A 21,510-nucleotide genomic window follows, 5' to 3' on the forward strand; every position below is an offset into this window, starting at 1 on the left:
ACTTTTCTCTCTCTTTTGTTTCTCTCTCTTTCCTCTCATTCTCCGCCTCAGTCATTTTCTCATTTATTTATTTTCTCTCATTTCTCTCACCCTTCCTCTCCTCTCTCTTTCTTGCTTTCTCTCTCTCTCACTCACTCTTTCTCTCTCTTGCTTTCTCTCTCACACTCTTTCTTTCTCTCTATTTCTCTCTCTTGCTTTCTTTCTTTCTCTTGCTTTCTCTCTCTCTCACTCACTCTTTCTGTCTCTTGCTTTCTCTCTCACACTTTCTTTCTCTCTATTTCTCTCTCTCTTGCTTTCTTTCTTTCTCTTGCTTTCTCTCTCTCTCTCTCACTCACTCTTTCTCTCTCTTGCTTTCTCTCTCACACTCTTTCTTTCTCTCTATTTCTCTCTCTCTTGCTTTCTTGCTTTCTCTCTCTCTCTCCCTCCCCCCTCTCTCTCTTGCTCTCTCTCCCTCAGTGTCTCTCTCTCTCTCTCTCTCTCTTGCTCTTTCACTTTCTCTCTCCTAACCATGTTCCGCGGTACACTAGTGTGCCACGGCACACTGGTTGAAAAACACTGCCTTATACCAAACGAAGAATGATTCTTGAAGTTATGGTATCAGCCATTCTAAGCCACTTTCATATAAATGCTTTAAAAGAAACTTACCTACTATAAAGTACACAGTTCTGCTTCTGAGAGCAATAGCTACATGCTTGGCTATCATTAATCAAAGGAGGCAGAGGAGCAAGCTGTGTTTGCTTTTTTCCTATAGATTTATGAGTGTTGTGAATACAATAGAAGGCCAACTGATTTCTCAGCTTAATCAGTTCTGCAAAGGAGAAAAAGAGAAACAAGTTCAGATACTTTTTTTTTAATATAGTTTATTTATAAATACAGAAAAAAAGGGGGAGGGAGGGGAAGTATGAACAGAAGAATAAAAAGGGTAGGGAAACAGAATACAAAATCAAAGAATTTGGAAAAATAATAACATTATACATCATGCTACGTAAATTTCTTAGTGTCATTATAATATTTCTCAAACTATATAAATAAACAGTATCCTTATTATTACCAGTTATATCTTAAATTGTACTAGTAAATCTTATGTCCCGTTTCCAATGGAATATCAATTTCTAATACATGTATATACCTATATGTATTGGGTAATAATAGATAAATAAGGGTGATTTATAAAAGAGGAAAGTAAGAAGAAAGGAGTAAGAAGATTTTAAAGTTTATTTACAAGTAGAAAGATACTTTTTTAGAGCCCTAACCAGGGGATAAAATAATGTGCTGAAGTGGACCAGACTAAGGATGCTAGCCAGATGAATATCTCGTAAGCAGATTCTTTCCCCTATTTTCCTCCCGCAAAACTAAGGTGCATCTTATACTCCAGTGCGTCTTATGCTCCAAAAATACAGTAATTTGTATTAGGTTTCTCTTATGGCTTTATTCACCACCCAAGGTTCATTAGGATGTGGGCAGCCTACAAATACCGCTAAACAATTTGAGAAATAAGTTCTTTATGTTACCCACAAAATTATATTTGTTTTTGATCAAAATGATTTGCAACTGTAATGATGGGCAACATGTTAAAGAGGACAACATCAAGCAGTAAAGGAGGGAAAAGAGGATTCTCAGAAATGTCTTTGCCAAATGGGGCCGCAGCTTTAGATATTTCCAGCTGCCACATAACATAATTCAACCTTTTTGACACAGAATAGGGAATGTAGTGAATATACAGTGTTCCCTCGATTTCCGCGGGGGATGCGTTCTGAGACCGCCCGTGAAAGTCGAATTTCCACGAAGTAGAGATGCGGAAGCAAATACACCATTTTTGGCCATGGACAGTATCACAAGCCTTCCCTTAACACTTTAAACCCCTAAATTACCATTTCCCATTCCCTTAACAACCATTTACTCACCATTATTACTGGTACTCACCATTGAATAAGGCACTTAGTGATCCTGATATTTATAAACATAAATATTTATTAACAATAATTATTATTTTTTGTTATTTATTTGTTTGGCAATGACATATGATGTCATTGGGTGGGAAAAACCGTGGTATAGGAAAAAAAGCCGCAAAGTATTTTTTAATTAATATTTTTTGAAAAACCGTGGCTATTCGCGAAGTTCGAACCTGCAAAAATCGAGGGAACACTGTACGCCAACTGAGCTTGTAAAATAAGAAAAAGTGCAGGTTGTCCTGCAATGCTTTTAGAACCCTCTCCAATCGTGCCCATTTAAGCTTTAAAAAGTGTCTACTCCTACTTCTCTATACAGTAGTCCCTCACCTATCGCTGGTGTTACGTTCCAGACCTGGCCGCGATAGGTGAAATCCGTGATGGGGAATTTATCGACTGATAGTACTTATTTAAGTATTTATATTGTAATTGTTTGGTAAGTTTTCATTGTTTTAAGTGTTTATAAACCCTTCCCACACAGTATTTATTTTAGATACAGTATTTAAATACAGTATTTACAATTTTAGATTTCTTTTTTTTAAAAAAAACCTGCCGATCGAGTTTGGCGGGCTGTTTAAATCTGCCGATTGACTTCCTCAGAAACCCGCGATCAAGTGAAGCCGCAGTAGGTGAAGCGCGGTATAGCGAGGGACTACTGTATTATGTGTGTTTCAAATTTATATATATATTGGGGTTTCTTGTTTTTTAGACTTTTTAAATGTATTATTGTTATGTTAGATTCTAACTATTAGATTTGTCATTATATATTGTTTTTATCATTGCTGTAAGCCGCCCCAAGTCTACGGAGAGGGGCGGCATACAAATCTAATAAATAAATAAATAAATATGTATTTTTTACAAGGTTGTTTTTTGCCATAAAATGCACAGAGTGAGAGAGAGAGAGAGAGAGAGAGACAGACAGACAGACAGAGAGGCCACCATGAAAACAGTACAACAGAAAGATGGAGGAGAAAATAGTGTAACTCCTCTTTTCCTCAAAGATATTTTTGCTATCACAAAAGTTACCTCTCCTATCCATACGGCTTCCATCTACAGGAATCATATTGCCTGTTTTCAAATATACAAGAAATCCACCTTCGGGATCAACTCGCCTTTCTTGACACAGTAAGGAATACAAAATTACCTAAAAAGGTATTTAAAACAAAATCAAAAATTAAACATTAAAAAAAATTGAAGATATTTGCAGCATTTTAGTTTACTGAGAAAAATCATTAAAACTATTCAATATTTTATGGCATGTGACCACCCTAAGATAATCAATGCAGAGTAAGGGCTATGTAAATTCTAACCCCAGAAACAATCTCATATAATTGCATCAGATGATGGCTTGCCTTTGCTTAAATGAAAACATTCCTCCCTCAAAAATATTCTAACCATTATATTAAACAGACTTCGGTAGCTGGCTGTTACAAATGATAAGTCTTCTCCTAACTTGCCAGGAATGTCAAATGAGATATTCCTGGCACCTTTCAACTATGAAGACCAAAAAGGCAGTATCAGGGAATCATAGAAAGTAAGTGTCATTCAACCCAGCATAGCATAGCATAATACAGTTGAAAGGGACCTCGGAGGTCTTCTAGTCCAACCCCCTGCTTAGACAGGAAACCCTACACCACTTCAGATAAATGGTTATCCAACATCTTCTTTAAAACTTTCAGTGTTAGAGCATTCACAACTTCTTGAGGCAAGCTGTTCCATTGATTAATTGTTCTAAGTGTAAGGAAATTTCTTAATTCTAAGTTGCTTCTCTCCTTGATTAGTTTCCGCCCATTGCTACTTGTTCTACCATCAGGTGCTTTGGAGAATAGCCTGCTTCCCTCTTCTTTGTAGCATCCCCTGAGATATTGGAACACTGCTATCAAGTCTCCCCAGTGCTTCTTTTCATCAAACTGCACATACCCAGTTCCTGCGACCGTTCTTCATGTTTTAGCTTCCAGTCCCCTAACCATCTTTGTTGCTCTTCTCTGCACTCTTTCTAGAGTCTCAACATCCTTTTTGCATCGCGGTGACCAAAACTAAATGCAATACAGTGTTCCCTCAATTTTCGCGGGGAATGCATTCTGAGACCACCCGCGAAAGTCGAATTTCCGCGAAGTAGAGATGCAGAAGTAAATACACCATTTTTGGCTATGGACAGTATCACAAACCATCCCTTAACACTTGAAACCCCTAAATTACCATTTCTCATTCCCTTAACAATAATTTACTCACCATTATTACTGGTACAGTAGAACCTCGACTTACGAATTTAACTGGTGCCGGAAGGAGGCTCGTAAGTCGAAAAGCTCGTATGACGAAACATTGTTTCCCATAGGAAACAATGGAAAAGCGATTAATGCGTGCAAGCCCAATACTGGATACTACTTCCAGGTGGAAGGCTGGAAACCGCCCCAAGGCAGGCGGGGGGGGGGGAGCGGCGCGGAGGGCGCCTTCTCCAAGGGCCCCCTGGACGAGCGGCTCCGCTACGGACTCCGCTGCTGCCGCCGCCTAGAACGCCAACTGGCCGGTGGCCAAAGCTGCAGGAGCCAAAGAGCCCGGACGGCTGCGCTGCCTCCTCCGGTCGCTCCGTTTCTTGGCAGCCTCGCGGCGGCGGCAGCACCAAACTGGAACAACAGCGACTGGCAGGCGGCGGGCAGCGGCGGGGGTGGCGCTGCTCTTCAACTCCCAGGATTCCCGGTAAGCGGGAGGATCGACCATCAGGACACCGGGGGCGGGGTGTCGGCCCAGCCGGAGCGGCCGAGGCACTTTTGCCGCCTTTGCTCCGCCTGCGTCCCGGGAAAGCGGTCGCCCGGGCCGAGTGGATGGAAGGAGCCTGGCGGCGGGCGGGGCTTGGCGGCAGGCAGGACGCGCAAGGGAGCGAGCGATCCGGAGTGTCGGGCTGCCCGGGAAGGCGAGCGGTGCGCGGTAGGCGCGGGGACGGGGGGGTCCGGTCCCACGGTGTGTGGCCAGAGGCGGGAGGAGCACGGCGGGCGCTTGACCTCCGGCTCCGCCTGCCTTCCCGGTCTGCGTCCCCGCCGGAGGTGGAGCCCGGAGATGCCGCGGAGGAGCCGGGCAAGAGCGGGAGGCAAAGGGGGCTGCCAGGAGAGCCGCTCGGAGCCCCGGGCGCCCGCCCCAATTCCCCCCTCCCTCGGGCGAGGCCGTCGGTGGGAAGCCGGTCTTGCCGTGGCTCGCCCGGGCGGCTGGCTTAGCTTGGCGAGGGCGGCCCCGCTCGGAACCGGCCGGGGAAGTCGGGCTGGCGGGACTGGCGCGGCGTCTGCGACGGAGGGAGGGAGCTCGGCCCGGCGGCATTGCTGGCGTTCCAGGCAGGCCGCCCGGCATAAGCGGCGGGTTTGTGCCTCTCGGGCCGGGCAGACAAGAGGTGCGGCACTCTCACGGGGAAGGGAGAAGGCGGCGGCTCAAGCCCTTCCCCGTGCGGCCCTCCGGAGGAGCCCCTCTGGCGGTTGTCCGGGCGGGTGAAGGTGGCTGGGCCGCTGACAGGGACAGGCGGTGAGCGCTCATATCCCGAATTTGGGCTCGTAAGTAGAACAGAAATATCCCTCCCCTCCTAGCTCGCATCTCGAAATGCTCGTATATAGAGCAGCTCGTATGTCGAGGTTCTACTGTACTTACCATTGAATAAGACACTTAGTGATCCTGATATTTATAAACATAATTATTTATTAACAATAATTATTTTTTTGTTATTTATTTGGAAAAATTATTAGTTTGGCGATGACGTATGACATCATCAGGCGGGAAAAACCATGGTATAGGGAAAAAAACAGAAGTATTTTTTAATTAATATTTTTTGAAAAACCGTGGTATAGGATAGTCGCGAAGTTCAAACCCGCGAAAATCGAGGGAACATTGTATTTCAAGTGTGGCCTTACCAAGGCAGAAGATTATCTACAAAATGTTTTGCAATTATGTCCATCAGGATGCTCTTATACTGTAGATGCTTTCAATAATCTTATATTCTTCATGTAATTAAGCTTAACATTCCATATACATGTACCTGACTTCTATGCTCTACAGAGTTAGACTGTTTTCCACTTTTAAGCTCCAGTGGCATTATTCTGGTCTGAGTTTTAGATCTTTCATGAATGGTTACTTCTGCTGTAACATCAATCTTTCCCTTTAAGCCAAATCTGGGGCACCAGATATTCTCTTCAACGTCCAGGAATTTGGTAACCTTGACACTATAACAGGACTTAGCTCCTAGCCTGTCACAAAACAATTTGTATATGTTAATTTGAACTGTTAACTATGCATTTCCTGAAAGACACAAGGAAGAACAATTAAAATTCTTCACTCCTCTTGAATAGAAGACTGAAATAGTAAGAGAAAACTTCTAAACAACTTAGGCTGTTATTTGTCTGTGTTTAGCTCCTGTACTAAAGAACACATCAGCACAAATATTCAGCACATTCATAAACATAACCAGCCTTTTGCAAAGATCACAGCAAAAATTGGACATTTTCTGTAAAAAATGCAACCAAACTGCTTCTTGTTTCTGACTACTAAATATAGCCCGCCTACAACATCAGCAAAGCTATGAATAATACAAGCTTGAAAATGTGTTGTCACTGGGTAGTTCAGGTGACATAATAAAAATTTAACAATTTGTACTGAGGAAGGGAGCCAAGGAATTTGAAAACGTATATACAAATTTGTGCTGGGGTGATTTGCTTACATAATTTATGAATAAAACACAGTAGGATGGGTTTATGATCCACTAAACCATAATAGAAACATAGAAGTCTGACGGCAGAAAAAGACCTCATGGTCCATCTAGTCTGCCCTTATACTATTTTCTGTATTTTATCTTAGGACGGATATATGTTTATCCCAGGCATGTTTAAATTCAGTTACTGTGGATTTATCTACCACGTCTGCAGGAAGTTTGTTCCAAGGATCTACTACTCTTTCAGTAAAATAATATTTTCTCATGTTGCCAGCTGCAAATCCATTGAACTATCCAGGGATTAAGTCCAATCTTCACCAATTTATCTATCAGCTCTTTATGTGGAACCGTATCAAAGGCTTTGCTGAAGTCCAGGTAGGCAATATCCATGGCACCACCTTGATCCAACACCTTTGTGACATAGTCAAAGAAATCAATGAGATTAGTCTGACATAGGGATGTCCTTTATCTCCAAAATTATTTGTAATAGCAATAGAGATCTTAGCTAATAAGATAAGACAAGATAACACTTGGGCAGGATATAGAATAGGGGAATTAGAAATGAAAATAAATTTATTTGCAGATGATGCAATTATACTGACCCAGACCCCGATGGAGATGATTAAAGGTATAATAAACATTTTACAAGAGTTTAAACAGGAATCGGGACTGTCGGTTAATATGGAAAAATCAGAGATTATGTGTTTAAATACAGGTCCGAGAGAACAGATAGAAATCAGGAAAGAATCAGGGTTGAAATTAGGACTTAAAAAAATAAAATACTTGGGAGATTAGTCTGACATGATTTGCCTTCAGTAGTAAAGCCATGCTGATTTGGGTCCAATAAGTTCTTGTTTTTTAGGTGCTGATTTTTCCTCTTTCTGAGAAGAATCTCCATCATTTTAACTACAACTGATGTCAAGCTAACTGGCCTGTAGTTACCAGCTTCTTCTCTACTGCCCTTCTTGTGGATAGGCACAACACTGGCCATTCTCCAATCCTCAGGAACATCTCCTGTTAACAGGGATTGGTTAAACAAATCAGTCAGGGGGGTAGCAATGACAGATCTGAGTTTTTTAAGAACTCTGGGGTGGATGCCATCTGGACCCATTGCCTTATTTGTCTTTAATCGTGTAAGTTCTTCTAAGACATGGGCTTCTAAGATCACTGGAGCTGAATCCGTACAGCTGGAAGCTGTAATAGAAACATAGAAGTCTGACGGCAGAAAAAGACCTCATGGTCCATCTAGTCTGCCCTTATACTATTTTCTATATTTTATCTTAGGATGGATATATGTTTATCCCATATATTTAATAATAATACATGCAGGACATAGTATGCCTTTTGATATAAAACCAAACTGCAGGATAGCTATGTGCAGCTTCCACCAAGACACCAAAAAAAATCAAAATTATTTGCCAAATAATATTTGCAAAAATGTAAAACATGCATTATTTATCGTTTAAAATGTTTAATGAGAAATATTTGTGTTAATATCTAAAGGTTTAATATTTTTACATGATTCAATAATCAAATGTTATGAATGCATTCCTTTTAATTTTAAATGTAGTAAATATTAAGGCTGGGAAACATTGCACTAAAGCGTGTTAATTTTGTTCGCATTCAATTAACAATTACTTACTGTTTTAGCTGCACATTGTTTTGGCTGGGTTTGCATGTGTAGACTTCTGCCCATTTAATAAAAGATGGTAAGTATTCCTCAACCTCATGCATTATATCCTTTTGCTCCAGATTTAACTGATACCTTCAGGAGTGAAAGAAGAATCTTAGAAACTGGATAAGAAAGTTTCTTGGGCTTTTCCAACTAGCAAAATGTCAGCTATAAGAAATTGATGATACTTTTATTAATAAAATGGTAACTTATTCAATGGTTGATTGATTGATATGCCATCTTTATTATTTTTATGAACAATTCAAGGCAGAAAACATATCCAAACACACCTTCCTCCCATTTTAACCCTGTTATGCTGAGAATTACTGACATCCAGCTAATGAAACAGATTTCACATAGCCAACAACAGTAGAGATCTACAACAACACTACACAAACCAGTCTCCACTAAGTATTAAAACTAAGAAAATATAATTCTTAAAAAATATTTATTGATAACACTTACAGTTCTTTTAGATACTTTGGTCCATGAACAGCCGAGAAAGCAATTTCTCTCAGTTTCTCCTGTGTAAAATTTATTCCCACTTTCTGGAAAATTTCATGTAGAATTGTGCCTAACAGCATTGCACGTGAAGTACGTTCACATTTCTATAAAACAAAGCAACCACTTTCAAAATATTTGCATAAATGTGTTCTGTATATAATTAATCTGCAACATTCCGTGCTTCTCTTACTATGAGTAAGAGAACCATCTTTCAGCTGTGGCGAAGGGGGCGTTTGCCCAGGTTCACCTGGTGCACCAGTTGCGGCCCTATTTGGACCGGGACTCACTGCTCACAGTCACTTATACCCTCATCACCTCGAGGTTCGACTACTGTAATGCTCTCTACATGGGGCTACCTTTGAAAAGTGTTCGGAAACTCCAGATCATGCAGAATGCAGCCGCGAGAGCTATTGTGGGGCTTCCAAGATCTGCCCACGTTTTGTCAACTCTCCGCAGCCTGCACTGGTTGCCGATCAGTTTCCGGTCACAATTCAAAGTGCTGGTAATGACCTATAAAGCCCTACATGGCATCGGACCAGAATACCTCCGGGACCGCCTTTTGCCACACGAATCCCAGCAGCCAATCAGGTCCCACAGAGTTGGCCTTCTCCGGGTCCCGTCGACTAAGCAATGCTGTCTGGTGGGACCCAGAGGAAAGGCCTTCTCTGTGGCGGCCCCGGCCCTCTGGAACCAACTCCCCCCGGAGATTCGAATTGCCCCTACTCTTTCCGCCTTCCGCAAGATGTTGAAGACCTATCTATGTCGCCAGGCATGGGGGGAATAATTATCTCTTCCGCCTACTACCACCTTTTTTTTCTGACTGTAATACATGAGAATGGTATGATTGTGCAGTAATGATTGTTTTTAATATTTATGGGTTTTAAATTTCGTTTTTAATTTATATTGGATTTGTACTCTGTATATTGTATTGTTGTTGTTGTGAGCCGCCCCGAGTCTTCGGAGAGGGGCGGCATACAAATCTAATAAATAAATAAATGCTCCCACTAATACATACACTTATTATGTCACTGAACTCAGGAAGAACTATATAGAAAAACATATGACGTATAGCAAAAATAATATTAAAAAACTAAGGAGTGAATGTGCTGTCTTAAATTACAAGATTATAAAGACTGTTTCTTAGTTAAGTACTATCTTTCTACAATTTTTCTATTATTCTAATTATAAATCTTTCTCAATATAAATAACAGATACCGGTAACTGAAGTCTGAATATACATTTTTACTAATGAAACTATGTGTAGTCTGCAAGTGCAATACTGTTGTTTTTGTTATATTTTCAAAAAATAAAGAAAAACCTGTAAAGATGTCTTATTTTGTTTCCATGCAAAGATTAAATGTCTCCTGGCTAATGACTGGAGCATAAAGTGTTTCTGCTAAACCAACCATATTGAAAAATAAACTCCCTTGTATTATGATCTTTTCAAACAAATAATGTGGGAGAGCCATATCACAAAGTTATCAAGACAAAGCAAACTGCCACATGCATTAATCCACGAGTGCCAAACCAGCCACCCGCCGGCCAATTGGCTCATGTGTAGGCCATGCCCACCCCAGCTCCGTGAATGGGAAAAACGTCACGACACATCATGTGACAGCAAGGTGAGACTGCATGTTTGACACTTGTGCTTTAATCCAACAAAACCACAGCTGTCATGGCAGATGAAACTGATAAAACACAGGCAAGCATTACCTCTATTACTGCATTATTAAAGAATCAGGGTCCATCACCTCCAATATACATATGGAAGTAACAAAAGCATTCAGAAGACCTCTATCTGTATAGGTTTACTTGTAAAGTAATAATATATTCCCACCCAGGCGGGACCCAGGGGAAGAGCCTTCTCTGTGGCGGCCCCGACCCCCTGGAACCAGCTCCCCCCAGATATCAGAGTTGCCCCCACCCTCCTTGCCTTTTGCAAGCTCCTTAAAACCCACCTCTGTCGTCAGGCATGGGGGAATTGAAATTTTTTGCCTTCCCCCTAGGCTTATAGAATTTATACATGGTATGCTTGTTTGTATAATTGGTCTCTTAAATTGGGGTTTTTTAGATTATTTTTAAATATTAGATTTGTTACACTGCCTTTTTTATTGTTGTTAGCCGCCCCGAGTCTTCGGAGAGGGGCGGCATACAAATCTAATAAATAAATAAATAAATAAATAAATATGAAGCACCCATTTAATTAAATTCTATTTGAAAAAGAAAATGAATCCACCCAATAATCCAGCTAAAGTATATTGTGATTTTATAGAAGATAAAAATTACCGACATGACAGCTGTTTAAAACATTTAAAACATTTCCGGTCACAATTCAAAGTGTTGGTTATGACCTTTAAAGCCCTTCATGGCATCGGACCAGAATATGTCCGAGACCGCCTCCTGCCGCACGAATCCCAGCGACCGATTAGGTCCCACAGAGTGGGCCTTCTCCGGGTCCCGTCAACTAAACAATGTTGGTTGGCGGGCCCCAGGGGAAGAGCCTTCTCTGTGGCGGCACCGGCCCTCTGGAACCAACTCCCCCCGGAGATTAGGACTGCCCCTACTCTTCCTGCCTTCCGTAAACTCCTTAAAACCCACCTTTGCCGTCAGGCATGGGGAAACTGAAACATCTCCCCCTGGGCACGTTTAATTTATGCATGGTATGTCTGTGTGTGTGTCTGTTAGCATATGGGTTTTTTTAAATATTTAAATATTTTAAATTTGTCTGATTGCTTATGATTTGTTTCTACATGTTGTGAGCCGCCCCGAGTCTTCGGAGAGGGGCGGCATACAAATCTAAATAATAAATAAATAAATAAATAAAATAAATTTAGGAATCCAGGTGAATTATTTTTTAACTTACCCGGAATTTTTCACCCAGTACAGCTCTTCTCATGCACTGAATGCTCTTTGATACAGTTGTGCCAGAAAGTAATACATCTGGATACAGAATTAAGAATCCTGAATCTGCATTTATTATCCAGATACCAGAATTGCACTCTCCTTCTAAGTGAATGATATCTCCAGGCTGGACTGGAACAGAAATCCTTTTTAAAAAGATAGATTAAAGGGGGGAAATGTTTGGACATTGGAGATAAAATAAGGAAAATAAACAATGATTTCTGTAAACGACCCACCTCTTCTCTGTGTGTGGGCACATTTAAATCCCGACATAAACAGGAAAAAATATTTTTGTTTGTTTCCCCACGTAATGGTTATGTGGATTTTTGAAGCACAAATCTGTTATCCTAACAAAAATGGATAGTTCATTGGATAAAACACTTAAATTTACCTGCATTCAAAATTGCTTAGGTTAGAGCCATTTTAATTATGATTTAATTTATTTAATTAACTTCAATTAATTGTATTAAGTAATACAAGTAGTGATGTTTTCTATTGCGACACCTGCCATTTGAAATATCATCCCCATCAGAGACCCAAATGGCCTCAACCCGGCTGATCTAAAACCTAAAGACATTTTTATCACAGGTATTTGTGATACAAATGGGTAGCGCAGTCTGCGCATTAGTTATGTTAATTTGTTGGTGCTGGTGCTGGGTTTTTTTTTTACCTCAACTGCTTATAACTGTGCACTGTTTTTAATATTATATATTTTATTATGTGTTTAATTGTGGTTAGTCACCCAGTATCATGAATTGGAGACGGGCAACTATGTAAGTTAAAATAATAAAATAGGACATAGGTGAGTGGCTATAAGGAAAATTTGTTTATGAGTTATGTTCACAAGATGTACTGAATCATAAAACAGTGCCCATTATGTGGATCCAGCCCTTGTGCTCAGCTTTGGTGCAACACACTACAAAAATATAGTTTATTAGGTAACAGGAGGGTTTCACCAAGGGTAAGTACGTAGTAAGAGCAACTATGAGAAAGTTTCCTTAAAATACACTGCTCAAAAAAATAAAGGGAAAACTTAAAAAACAGAATATAACTTCAAGTAAATCAAATTTCTGTGAAATCAAACTGTCCACTTAGGAAGCAACACCGATTGACAGTCAATTTCACATGCTGTTGTGCAAATGGAATATTCAATGAGAATATTTCATTCATTCAGATCTAGGATGTGTTATTTGAGTGCTCCCTTTATTTTTTTGAGCAGTATATTTTCCTAACCTCTCATAAATTTATCACAAAATTAATTTTTCATGAAAATTTTAGTATTGGATGGGTGTCAACAGACTCAAACTCAACCCTGATAAGACGGAGTGGCTGTGGGTTTTGCCTCCCAAGGACAATTCTGTCCGTCCATCACCCTGGGGGGGAAGTCATTGACCCCCTCAGAGAGGGTCCACAACATGGGCGTCCGCCTCAATCCACAGCTCACATTAGAGAAACATCTTTCAGCTGTGGCGAGGGGGGTGTTTGCCCAGGTTCGCCTGGTGCACCAGTTGCGGCCCTATCTGGACCAGGACTCACTGCTCACAGTTACTCATGCCCTCATCACCTCGAGGCTCGACTACTGTAATGCTCTCTACATGGGGCTACCTTTGAAAAGGGTTTGGAAACTTCAGATCGTGCAGAATGCAGCTGCGAGAGCAGTCATGGGCTTCCCCAGATATGCCCATGTTACACCAACACTCCGCAGTTTGCACTGGTTGCTGATCAGTTTCCGGTCACAATTCAAAGTGTTGGTTATGACCTATAAAGCCCTTCATGGCACCGGATCAGATTATCTCCGGGACCGCCTTCTGCTACACGAATCCCAGCACCAGTTAGGTCCCACAGAGTGGGCCTTCTCCGGGTCCCGTCAAATAAACAAAGAGCCTTCTCTGTGGTCGCCCTGGCCCTTTGGACCCAACTCCCCCCAGAGATTAGAACTGCCCCCACCCTCCTCGCTTTTCGTAAGCTTCTTAAAACCCACTTCTGCCGTCAGGCATGGGGGAACTGAGATATCCTTTCCCCCTAGGCCTTTTCAATTTACGCATGGTATGTTTGTATGCATGTTTGGTTTTATAATAAGGGTTTTTTTAGTTGTTTTAGTATTGGATTGTTACATGCTGTTTTTTTATCACTGTTGTTAGCTGCCCCGAGTCTATGGAGAGGGGCGGCATACAAATCCAATAAATAAAGAAATAAATGATAGGAATGTAATTAGAAATCTGCCAGGCAAGTGCCCATTCCAATTGCCCAAGAATTACCAGTCATCCTGAAGGATGCACAACTCTCTCTCTGAATCTTCAAGCAGAGAAGAAATGATTGTCAGACGCTTCTCCACTTCTTCATTATCCTGAACATGTACAACACAGTATCTGTTGTTCAAACCTCTTTGGAGTACAGTATCCGGGAAGCCGGTCATTTTCTTTGGAAACCTAAATTAATTAAAACTGATAATTATTTTAGTTGGTAAAATAATAATTACAGCCACAATCAAATAATCATACAATCATATTGTATTGGCAGTTCTGTGTTAGCAAAAACTTCAAAAGAGAAGGATTTAGGGGTAGTGACTTCTGACAGTCTCAAACTGGGTGAACAGTGCAGTCAGGTGATAGGGAAAGTAAGTAGAATGCTTGGCTGCAAGCAGGAAGAGGGAGATTGTGATCCCACTGTATAGAATGCTGGTGAGACCCCATTTGGAATACTGTGTTCAGTTCTGGAGACCTCACCTACAAAAACATATTGATAAAATTGAATGGGTCCAAAGACGGGCTACAAAAATGGTGGAAGGTCTTAAGCATAAAACTTATCAGGAAAGACTGTATAGTCTGGAGGACAGAAGGAAAAGCGGGGACATGATCAAAACATTTAAATATGTTAAAAGGGTTAAATAAGGTTCAGGAGAGTGTTTTTAATAGGAAAGTGAACACAAGAACAAGGGGGCACAAGCTGACATTAGTTGGGGGAAAGATCACAAGCAACATGAGAAAATATTATTTTACTGAGAGTAGTAGATGCTTGGAACAAACTTTCAGCAGATGTGGTTGGTAAATCCACAGTAACTGAATTTAAACATGCCTGGAATAAACATTCATCCTAAGATAAAATACAGGAAATAGTATAAGGGCAGACTAGATGGATCATGAGGTCTTTTTCTGCAGTCAATCTTCTAGGTTTGTATGTTTCTATGAATATTTTCCAGCTGAAGGTCCAGGGTTTGTGTGGGATGTCCCTGCATATTAAAAGGGGGCAAGATTTCAATGCTGTGGTTGTGGCTGCCCCTCTTACCTTCTTTTGTTTCCCTCTCAAAAGAGATTTCAAGTGAGAACCATTATCTGCATCCAAAAAAAAGCCCAGGATGGAACCATTGCATTGCCTATTTTCCATCTTCAAAAAAAAATCTTTGCCCCGCCCCCCCTTTGTTTAACTTTCACCTTATGGGGGGGGGGGGGAATTGTAACCGTCTTGATGATCCCATGGGGTCCCTTCCTAACTGGAAAGCAGCAGAACCGAGTCGCTTCTCTGAGGGTACTTATAGGATACCATGAACCACATTCCCATAAACCACGATCAAACCAGGTTGCGTTTAAGGTTTGGGGCCGGGGGAATCCCTCGGTCTTCTCCCACCACTCCCCCCGGAGCTCTCAAGCCTCCGCTTTAGCCCCGGCCGAGACGACCACCTTTCCTCCGGCGGTTCTTCCACAAAGCTCCTTTCCATCAGTTCCTCAAGCGTGGCTCCGTCCAGCCCCTCCAGGGCTTCCTCCCCTGCCGCCATGCTGAAGACCGGCGCCGCAGCCGGCAGAGCCCGCCAAACCCACCGATCGCCCGGCCGGGGAGGAGCCTTCGCGCGCTTTTTGGAGAGGAAGAGGCGAGGCTGCTGCGGTTCCCTCAGCACAGGCGGGACCGCTGTTTACTTGGAAGGGCCTTCCTCCGGCCCCTGACAGAAAGTGGCTTTCACCGGCAGGCCCCCAAAATCATCATCACCATCAATAAATCAATCATTAACCAGAGTTGGGAGGGACCTTGGAGGTCTGGCTGGGGAATTCTGGGAGTTGAAGTCCAAATATCTTCAATTTGCCAAGGTTGGGAACACTGTTCTAGTCCAATGTTTCCCAATCTTGGCAACTTAAAGATATCTGGACTTATTTTTATTTTATTTATTTTATTTATTTATTTTGTCCAATACATAATAATACACAATGAAGGTTATAGAGGATATAGGAGAGAAGAAATAGGAGATATAGGAGAGACTATAGGGCAGGGGACAGAAGGCACTCTAGTGCGCTTATATACGCCCCTTACTGACCTCTGGAGAGGTCAACCGTGGAGAGCCTAAGGGTAAAATGTTGGGAGTTAGGGGATGATACTACGGAGTCCGGTAATGAGTTCCACGCTTCAACAACCTGATTACTAAAGTCTTAGTTTTTTACAGTCAAGTTTGGAGCAGTTAATGTTAACGCTCTTGTGTTGTTGTGGTTGAAGCTAAAGTAATCTGACAGGCAGGACATTGCAGCGTATGATCTTGTGGGCAATACTTAGATCCAATGTACCCTCTAATTTTTTTTCGGTGTGGGCGGAAAAGTATAGTATCTGAGTGACAGTCCCTTTGGGACTGGGCGGCATAGAAGAATAAATAAATAAATAAATAAGGAAAAAATCCCTTCTTTTTTATTAAAAGAAATTAATAATTTTAAAAAAACCAAAATCCATTACTATTAAAACTAAATCAACCAGCAAAACCAAAAACATAACTATTAATAAAAACAGGTGAGGGCTGGGTTTTTTTACTGTTATTATTTAAGTGCTTTTACCATATGCTTTAAATCAAGAGTCACTTCTCTCTCTGTTTTTCTCTCTTTCCTGTCATTCTCTGCCTCAATCATTTTCTCATTTCTCTTTTCTCCCCTTTTTTCTATCATTTCGCTCTATCTCTTCCTTCCACTCTTCTCTCTTTCTCTTCCTTCCTCTCATCTCTCTCTTGCTTTCTCTCTCTCTTTCCCTCTCTCCCCCCTCTTTCTCTCTCTTTTTCTCACTTTCCCTCTCGTTTTCTTTCTCTCTCTCTCACTCTTTCTCTCTTGTTTTCTTTCTCACACTCTTTCTCTTGTTCTCTCTCTCTTGCTATCTCTTTCTCTCCCCCCTTTCTCTCTCTCTCTCTCTTTCTCACTTTCTATCTTGCTGTCTGTTGCTCTCACTGTCTCTCGTTCTCTCTCCGTTCTTCTCAGTGGAGGCCGGCGAAGGTGATATTCAATGTCGGGGGGGCGCGGGCGTTTGCACGCGCTCCAAATCCCCCTGCTAGCCCCCCGGAACATTCAAAATAAGAAAAGCCTTCGCCAGCGAAGGCTTTTCTTATTCTGAATATTCCGAGCAGGCTAGCAGGGGGATAGGGAGCGCGCGCAACCGCTCGCGCGCCCCCGACATTGAATATCACCTTCGGTGGCCTCCGCTGAGAGAATGCCTGCTCCGCCTCTCCTGCAATCCCCTTGCCGAGAGCCCGGGATGAAAGTGCTCTCGGCAAAGGTGAGACGGGCAGAGTGTGTGTTCCGGGTGTAGGAGGAGCCGTGCTGAAAGGCAGGAGACGGCGGAGGAGCAGAGGGGGCGGGCGGGGGGCAGCGCCGAAAGGCCGAGGGGCCGGAGGAACTGTGGGGAGGCAGGGGCGGCCGCGGCTCCCTTCCCTTCTGCTGCCGGCGCCTCCCGCCCCCCCCGCGGGCTGGCATGGGGATGGGGAGCACGCGGCCGTGAAAAAGGCTGCGCGGGGGTGTGTTTTGGGTGTGCGCGGGTGCACGCGGGCGCAGCTTTCGGGGAACGGTGCTTAGATCATGTTTAATGTGTTGTAATTCTAAGCTTTCAAGACCCAGGATTGTAAGTCTAGTTTCGTAGGGTATTCTGTTTCGAGTGGAGGAATGAAGGGCTCTTCTGTTGAAGTATCTTTGAACATTTTCAAGGGTGTTAATGTCTGAGATGTGATATGGGTTCCAAACAGATGAGCTGTATTCGAGGATGGGTCTGGCGAAAGTTTTGTAAGCTCTGGTAAGGAGTGTGAGATTTCCAGAGCAGAAGCTACCTAGGATTAGATTAACAACTCTTGAGGCCTTCTTAGCAATGTTGTTGCAGTGGGCTTTGGCACTTAGATCTTTAGTTCGCTGGCTGGGGAATTCTGGGAGTTAAAGTCCAGATATCTTCAAGTTGCCACGGTTGGGAAACACAACCTCCTGCTTGTGTAGGAAACCCTACACCACTATTTCTCTTTCCTTCCTGCCAGTTCGCAAACCAGCTGTGACAACTCAGATATATTAAGCCAGATGGGGAAAATAGAAAAGGAGGTCACAGGTTAGGGATGCCTCTGCATTGATAGCCATTTAGTGTACAGTGTTCCCTCGATCTTCGCGGGTTCGAACTTCGCGAATAGCCTATATACCACGGTTTTTAAAAAAATATTAATTAAAAAATATTTCGTGGGTTTTTTTCTATACCATGGTTTTCCCCGCCCGATTACATCATATGTCATCGCCAAACTAATAATTTTTACAAATAAATAACAAAAAAATAATTATTGTTAATAAATAATTATGTTTATAAATATCAAGATCACTAAGTGTCTTATTCAATGGTGAGTACCAGTAATAATGGTGAGTAAATGGTTGTTAAGGGAATGGGAAATGGTAATTTAGGGGTTTAAAGTCTTAAGGGATGGCTTGTGATACTGTCCATAGCCACAAATGGTGTATTTACTTCCGCATCTCTACTTCATGGAAATTCGACTTTCGCGGGTTGTCTCGGAACGCATCCCCCGCGAAAATCGAGGGAACACTGTATTTGTTATATTTTTGCCCCATTTTATTACTTTGTAAGGAAATAATTGGTTGATTCTTTTTTTGGTTTATTATGGTTTTTAAAAACTGTTATTACTAATTACTTGTCTTGTTTATTGTTATGTACAGTACTATTTTCGTTGTAAGGGATTGGGCGGCATAGAAGTCAATTAAATTAAATTCTGCAAGCGTACATCATAGTCCTCCTATTTTCCCCACAATAACCACCCTGTGAATTGAGAAAGTCACTAAAAAAGTGACCCAACCTCTGCTTTCATGGCTAAACTGAACTCAATTTATTTATATTTATTTTATTTATATTTATTTGTCAAAAACATGTACAAGATTGTGCATTGGCATCCTTCAGTCTCGAAAGACCATTGTATCATGCTCTAGGTATTGGTATACAGTGTTCCCTCGATTTTCACGGGTTCGAACTTCGCGAAACGTCTATACCACGGTGTTTCAAAAATATTAATTAAAAAATACTTCGTGGTTTTTCCCCTATACCATGGTTTTTCCTGCCCGATGATGTCATATGTCATCACCAAACTTTTGTCCGCCTTTAATAAATATTTTTTAATAAACTTTAATAAATAAACATGGTGAGTAATAATCTAAATGGTTGCTAAGGGAATGGGAAATTGTAATTTAGGGGTTTAAAGTGTTAAGGGAAGGCTTCAGATACTGTTCATAGCCAAAAATAGTGTATTTACTTCCGCATCTCTACTTCGCGGAAATTCGACTTTCGCGGGCGGTCTCGGAACGCATCCCCCACGAAAATCAAGGGAACACTGTAAACCGAAACATAAGCAAAGAAGTTACATGTAAATTTGGACATGTAAGTGTAAGACAGGGATGGTAGGCACAATGGTGTGCTCATGTATGCCCCTTACAGACCTCTTAGGAATGGGGTGAGGTGAACTATAGACAGTCTAAGGTTAAAGTTTTTGGGGTTTGGGGAAGAAACTATAGTCACGCAGTTCATTCCAGGGATTGATCACTCTATTGCTAAAGTCATATTTTCTGCAGTGAAGTTTGCAGCGGTTTATATTGAGTTTGAATCTACTGTGTGCTCGGCAGTGAAGGAGTACCAAAATTTTTACTACCACACTGTAGGCACGGCTTATGCATTTTCTTTCAATATCTTTCAGTGCAAATTGGGTGCTCTCGAGCTCCATTTTCGCTACCCAACTGCTGTCCCCCCCCCCCAATCCAGGCAGTAGCCCACCCCTGGTGCTCAAGTATTATTGCAGTTGAAGGTAAAGTATTCATTGACAGGTAGGACATTGTGCTAGATAGATGATTGTATGAACTACACTTAGATCATAACAAACGCGAAGTAGCTCTAAGCCAGGGGTAGGCAAAATTGGCTCTTCTATGACTTGTGGACTTCAACTCCCAGAATTCCTAAGCCAATCATGCTAGCTCAGGAATTCTGGGAGTTGAAGTCCACATTTCATAGAAGAGCCAACTTTGCCTACCCCTGATCTAAGCTATAAGCCCAAAATTTCAAGTCTGGTAGAATAAAGTATTCTGTTGCGCGTGGAGGAGTGGAGGACTCTTTTTGTGAAATATTTCTGGACTATTAATGTCCAAAATGCAGTGTAGGTTCCATACAGGTGAGCTGTATTTGAGAATTAGTCTAGCAATTTCCAGTTTCTAGGCCAGCATCTTCCTGTTATAGCAAATTGGCTCATATATCTTTGCATTAAGCCAGTATTCCTTACAATGTTTTGATTTCAGGATTCCTTCCCACTTTTAAAAATTCTGGAGGCATCCAAAACAGCTTTTGTTCATATGGGTCATATTATATTAAAAATTAAGATTGATGCATTTATTGATATTTATCAGTTCAGTTTATTGTGGTCATAAACCAGTACAGATTATAACATGAAGTTTAAGACAGAATTAAAATACATTTGTAAAACTAACATTAAGTGAGGTCTAGGACACAATCTATATTAAATTATGTTGTAAGTATTATGAAATCATGTAAAATAACTACTAAATCAATTAGATATTAATATATTAATGAAGAAAACCTATATTTTTAACAAAGACAAGAAAAAATTAGTTTTAATGTTTTGCTAAGATACCTGGCAAATAATTTTTATTTTGATGATTCCCCCAGAGACTTTCTTTAAGAAAAGCTGTACAAGCTTTTTATATTCTTGCTATTATTCTGTTGTGTAAGTCCCCAGAATCATTCCAATCATAAGATGTACAGCAAATAAATTTCATAAATAAATATTAAAAAATCATGGCTTAGTATTACAAACCCACTCAGTTGTGCTTTATTCAATAAATTATGTACAGTAAGTAAATTGCTACAATTGCAGCAAAAGGGAACCAATTGCACAGAACATAAACAGACTAAGCACTTGTTTTTACAGGTATCCAGAAAGTACCAATTAGGTGGGGACAATTGAATTTAATTCCTGAGAAATTGTAAATCCTTTTTTCAAACTACATCAAACAAGATATAGGGCAGAATTTCTTGACCCTGGCCATCTGAAGATGTGTGAATCTAAACTCCCAGTGCTGGCTGGGGAATTGGAAGTCTACATTTTAAGGCCAAGTCTGAGAAACTCTGATGTAAACAATATCTTTTACTTCTACAAATTTGACCCTTCCCTAGAATTTCCCCCAAAGGATAGCATGATTTTTCATCCACACCTCTTGATTCTCAAAGGCAGATATATAGATACCAATCTATAAGGTTTGATCATACAGTACTTTTTGGCAAATGGATAGCTAGCTACTTTGTGACTTAATGGTGTTGTGGTTAGCTCTGGCCCAGCTCCTGCCCCAAGGAATGTGGAGGTGGGAGACATCCACATGCCGCAGGCCTGTTTTGCTCTCAGTAGAATCTGCCGACGAAGTCTCCTCTTACCAAGGAAGCGTGAGTGACAGGGAAGAGGGGAGTTTGGCAGACAGCCCAGGAGGAGATCAGTCATCTGTATCACCCCTGGATTCTGAACAAGAATTAAT

At 41.5% G+C, this 21,510-nt stretch overlaps 1 protein-coding gene across 2 annotated transcripts in view; it reads right to left on the reverse strand.

Annotated features, from left to right (window-relative positions):
* DNA2 (DNA replication helicase/nuclease 2) overlaps positions 1-15,714 on the reverse strand; it is a 44,966-nt gene extending 29,252 nt beyond the window's left edge. The window contains exons 1-8 of one of the 2 annotated variants that reach the window (XM_070752125.1): positions 15,388-15,714; positions 13,969-14,139; positions 11,673-11,856; positions 8,771-8,913; positions 8,276-8,398; positions 5,965-6,172; positions 2,976-3,093; positions 646-808 (exon numbers count right to left, since the gene is read on the reverse strand). In XM_070752125.1, the coding sequence (XP_070608226.1) occupies positions 646-808; positions 2,976-3,093; positions 5,965-6,172; positions 8,276-8,398; positions 8,771-8,913; positions 11,673-11,856; positions 13,969-14,139; positions 15,388-15,482 (1,205 nt within the window). In that variant the 5' untranslated portion in view covers positions 15,483-15,714. The remainder of the gene's footprint in view (positions 1-645; positions 809-2,975; positions 3,094-5,964; positions 6,173-8,275; positions 8,399-8,770; positions 8,914-11,672; positions 11,857-13,968; positions 14,140-15,387) is intronic. The other variant, XM_070752126.1, reaches the window with a different exon arrangement.
* Positions 15,715-21,510: the final 5,796 nt, after the last annotated feature.

This window comes from Erythrolamprus reginae, chromosome 5 (genome assembly GCF_031021105.1).
Source record: "Erythrolamprus reginae isolate rEryReg1 chromosome 5, rEryReg1.hap1, whole genome shotgun sequence".
In the NCBI taxonomy this organism is placed as follows: Eukaryota; Metazoa; Chordata; class Lepidosauria; order Squamata; family Dipsadidae; genus Erythrolamprus; species Erythrolamprus reginae.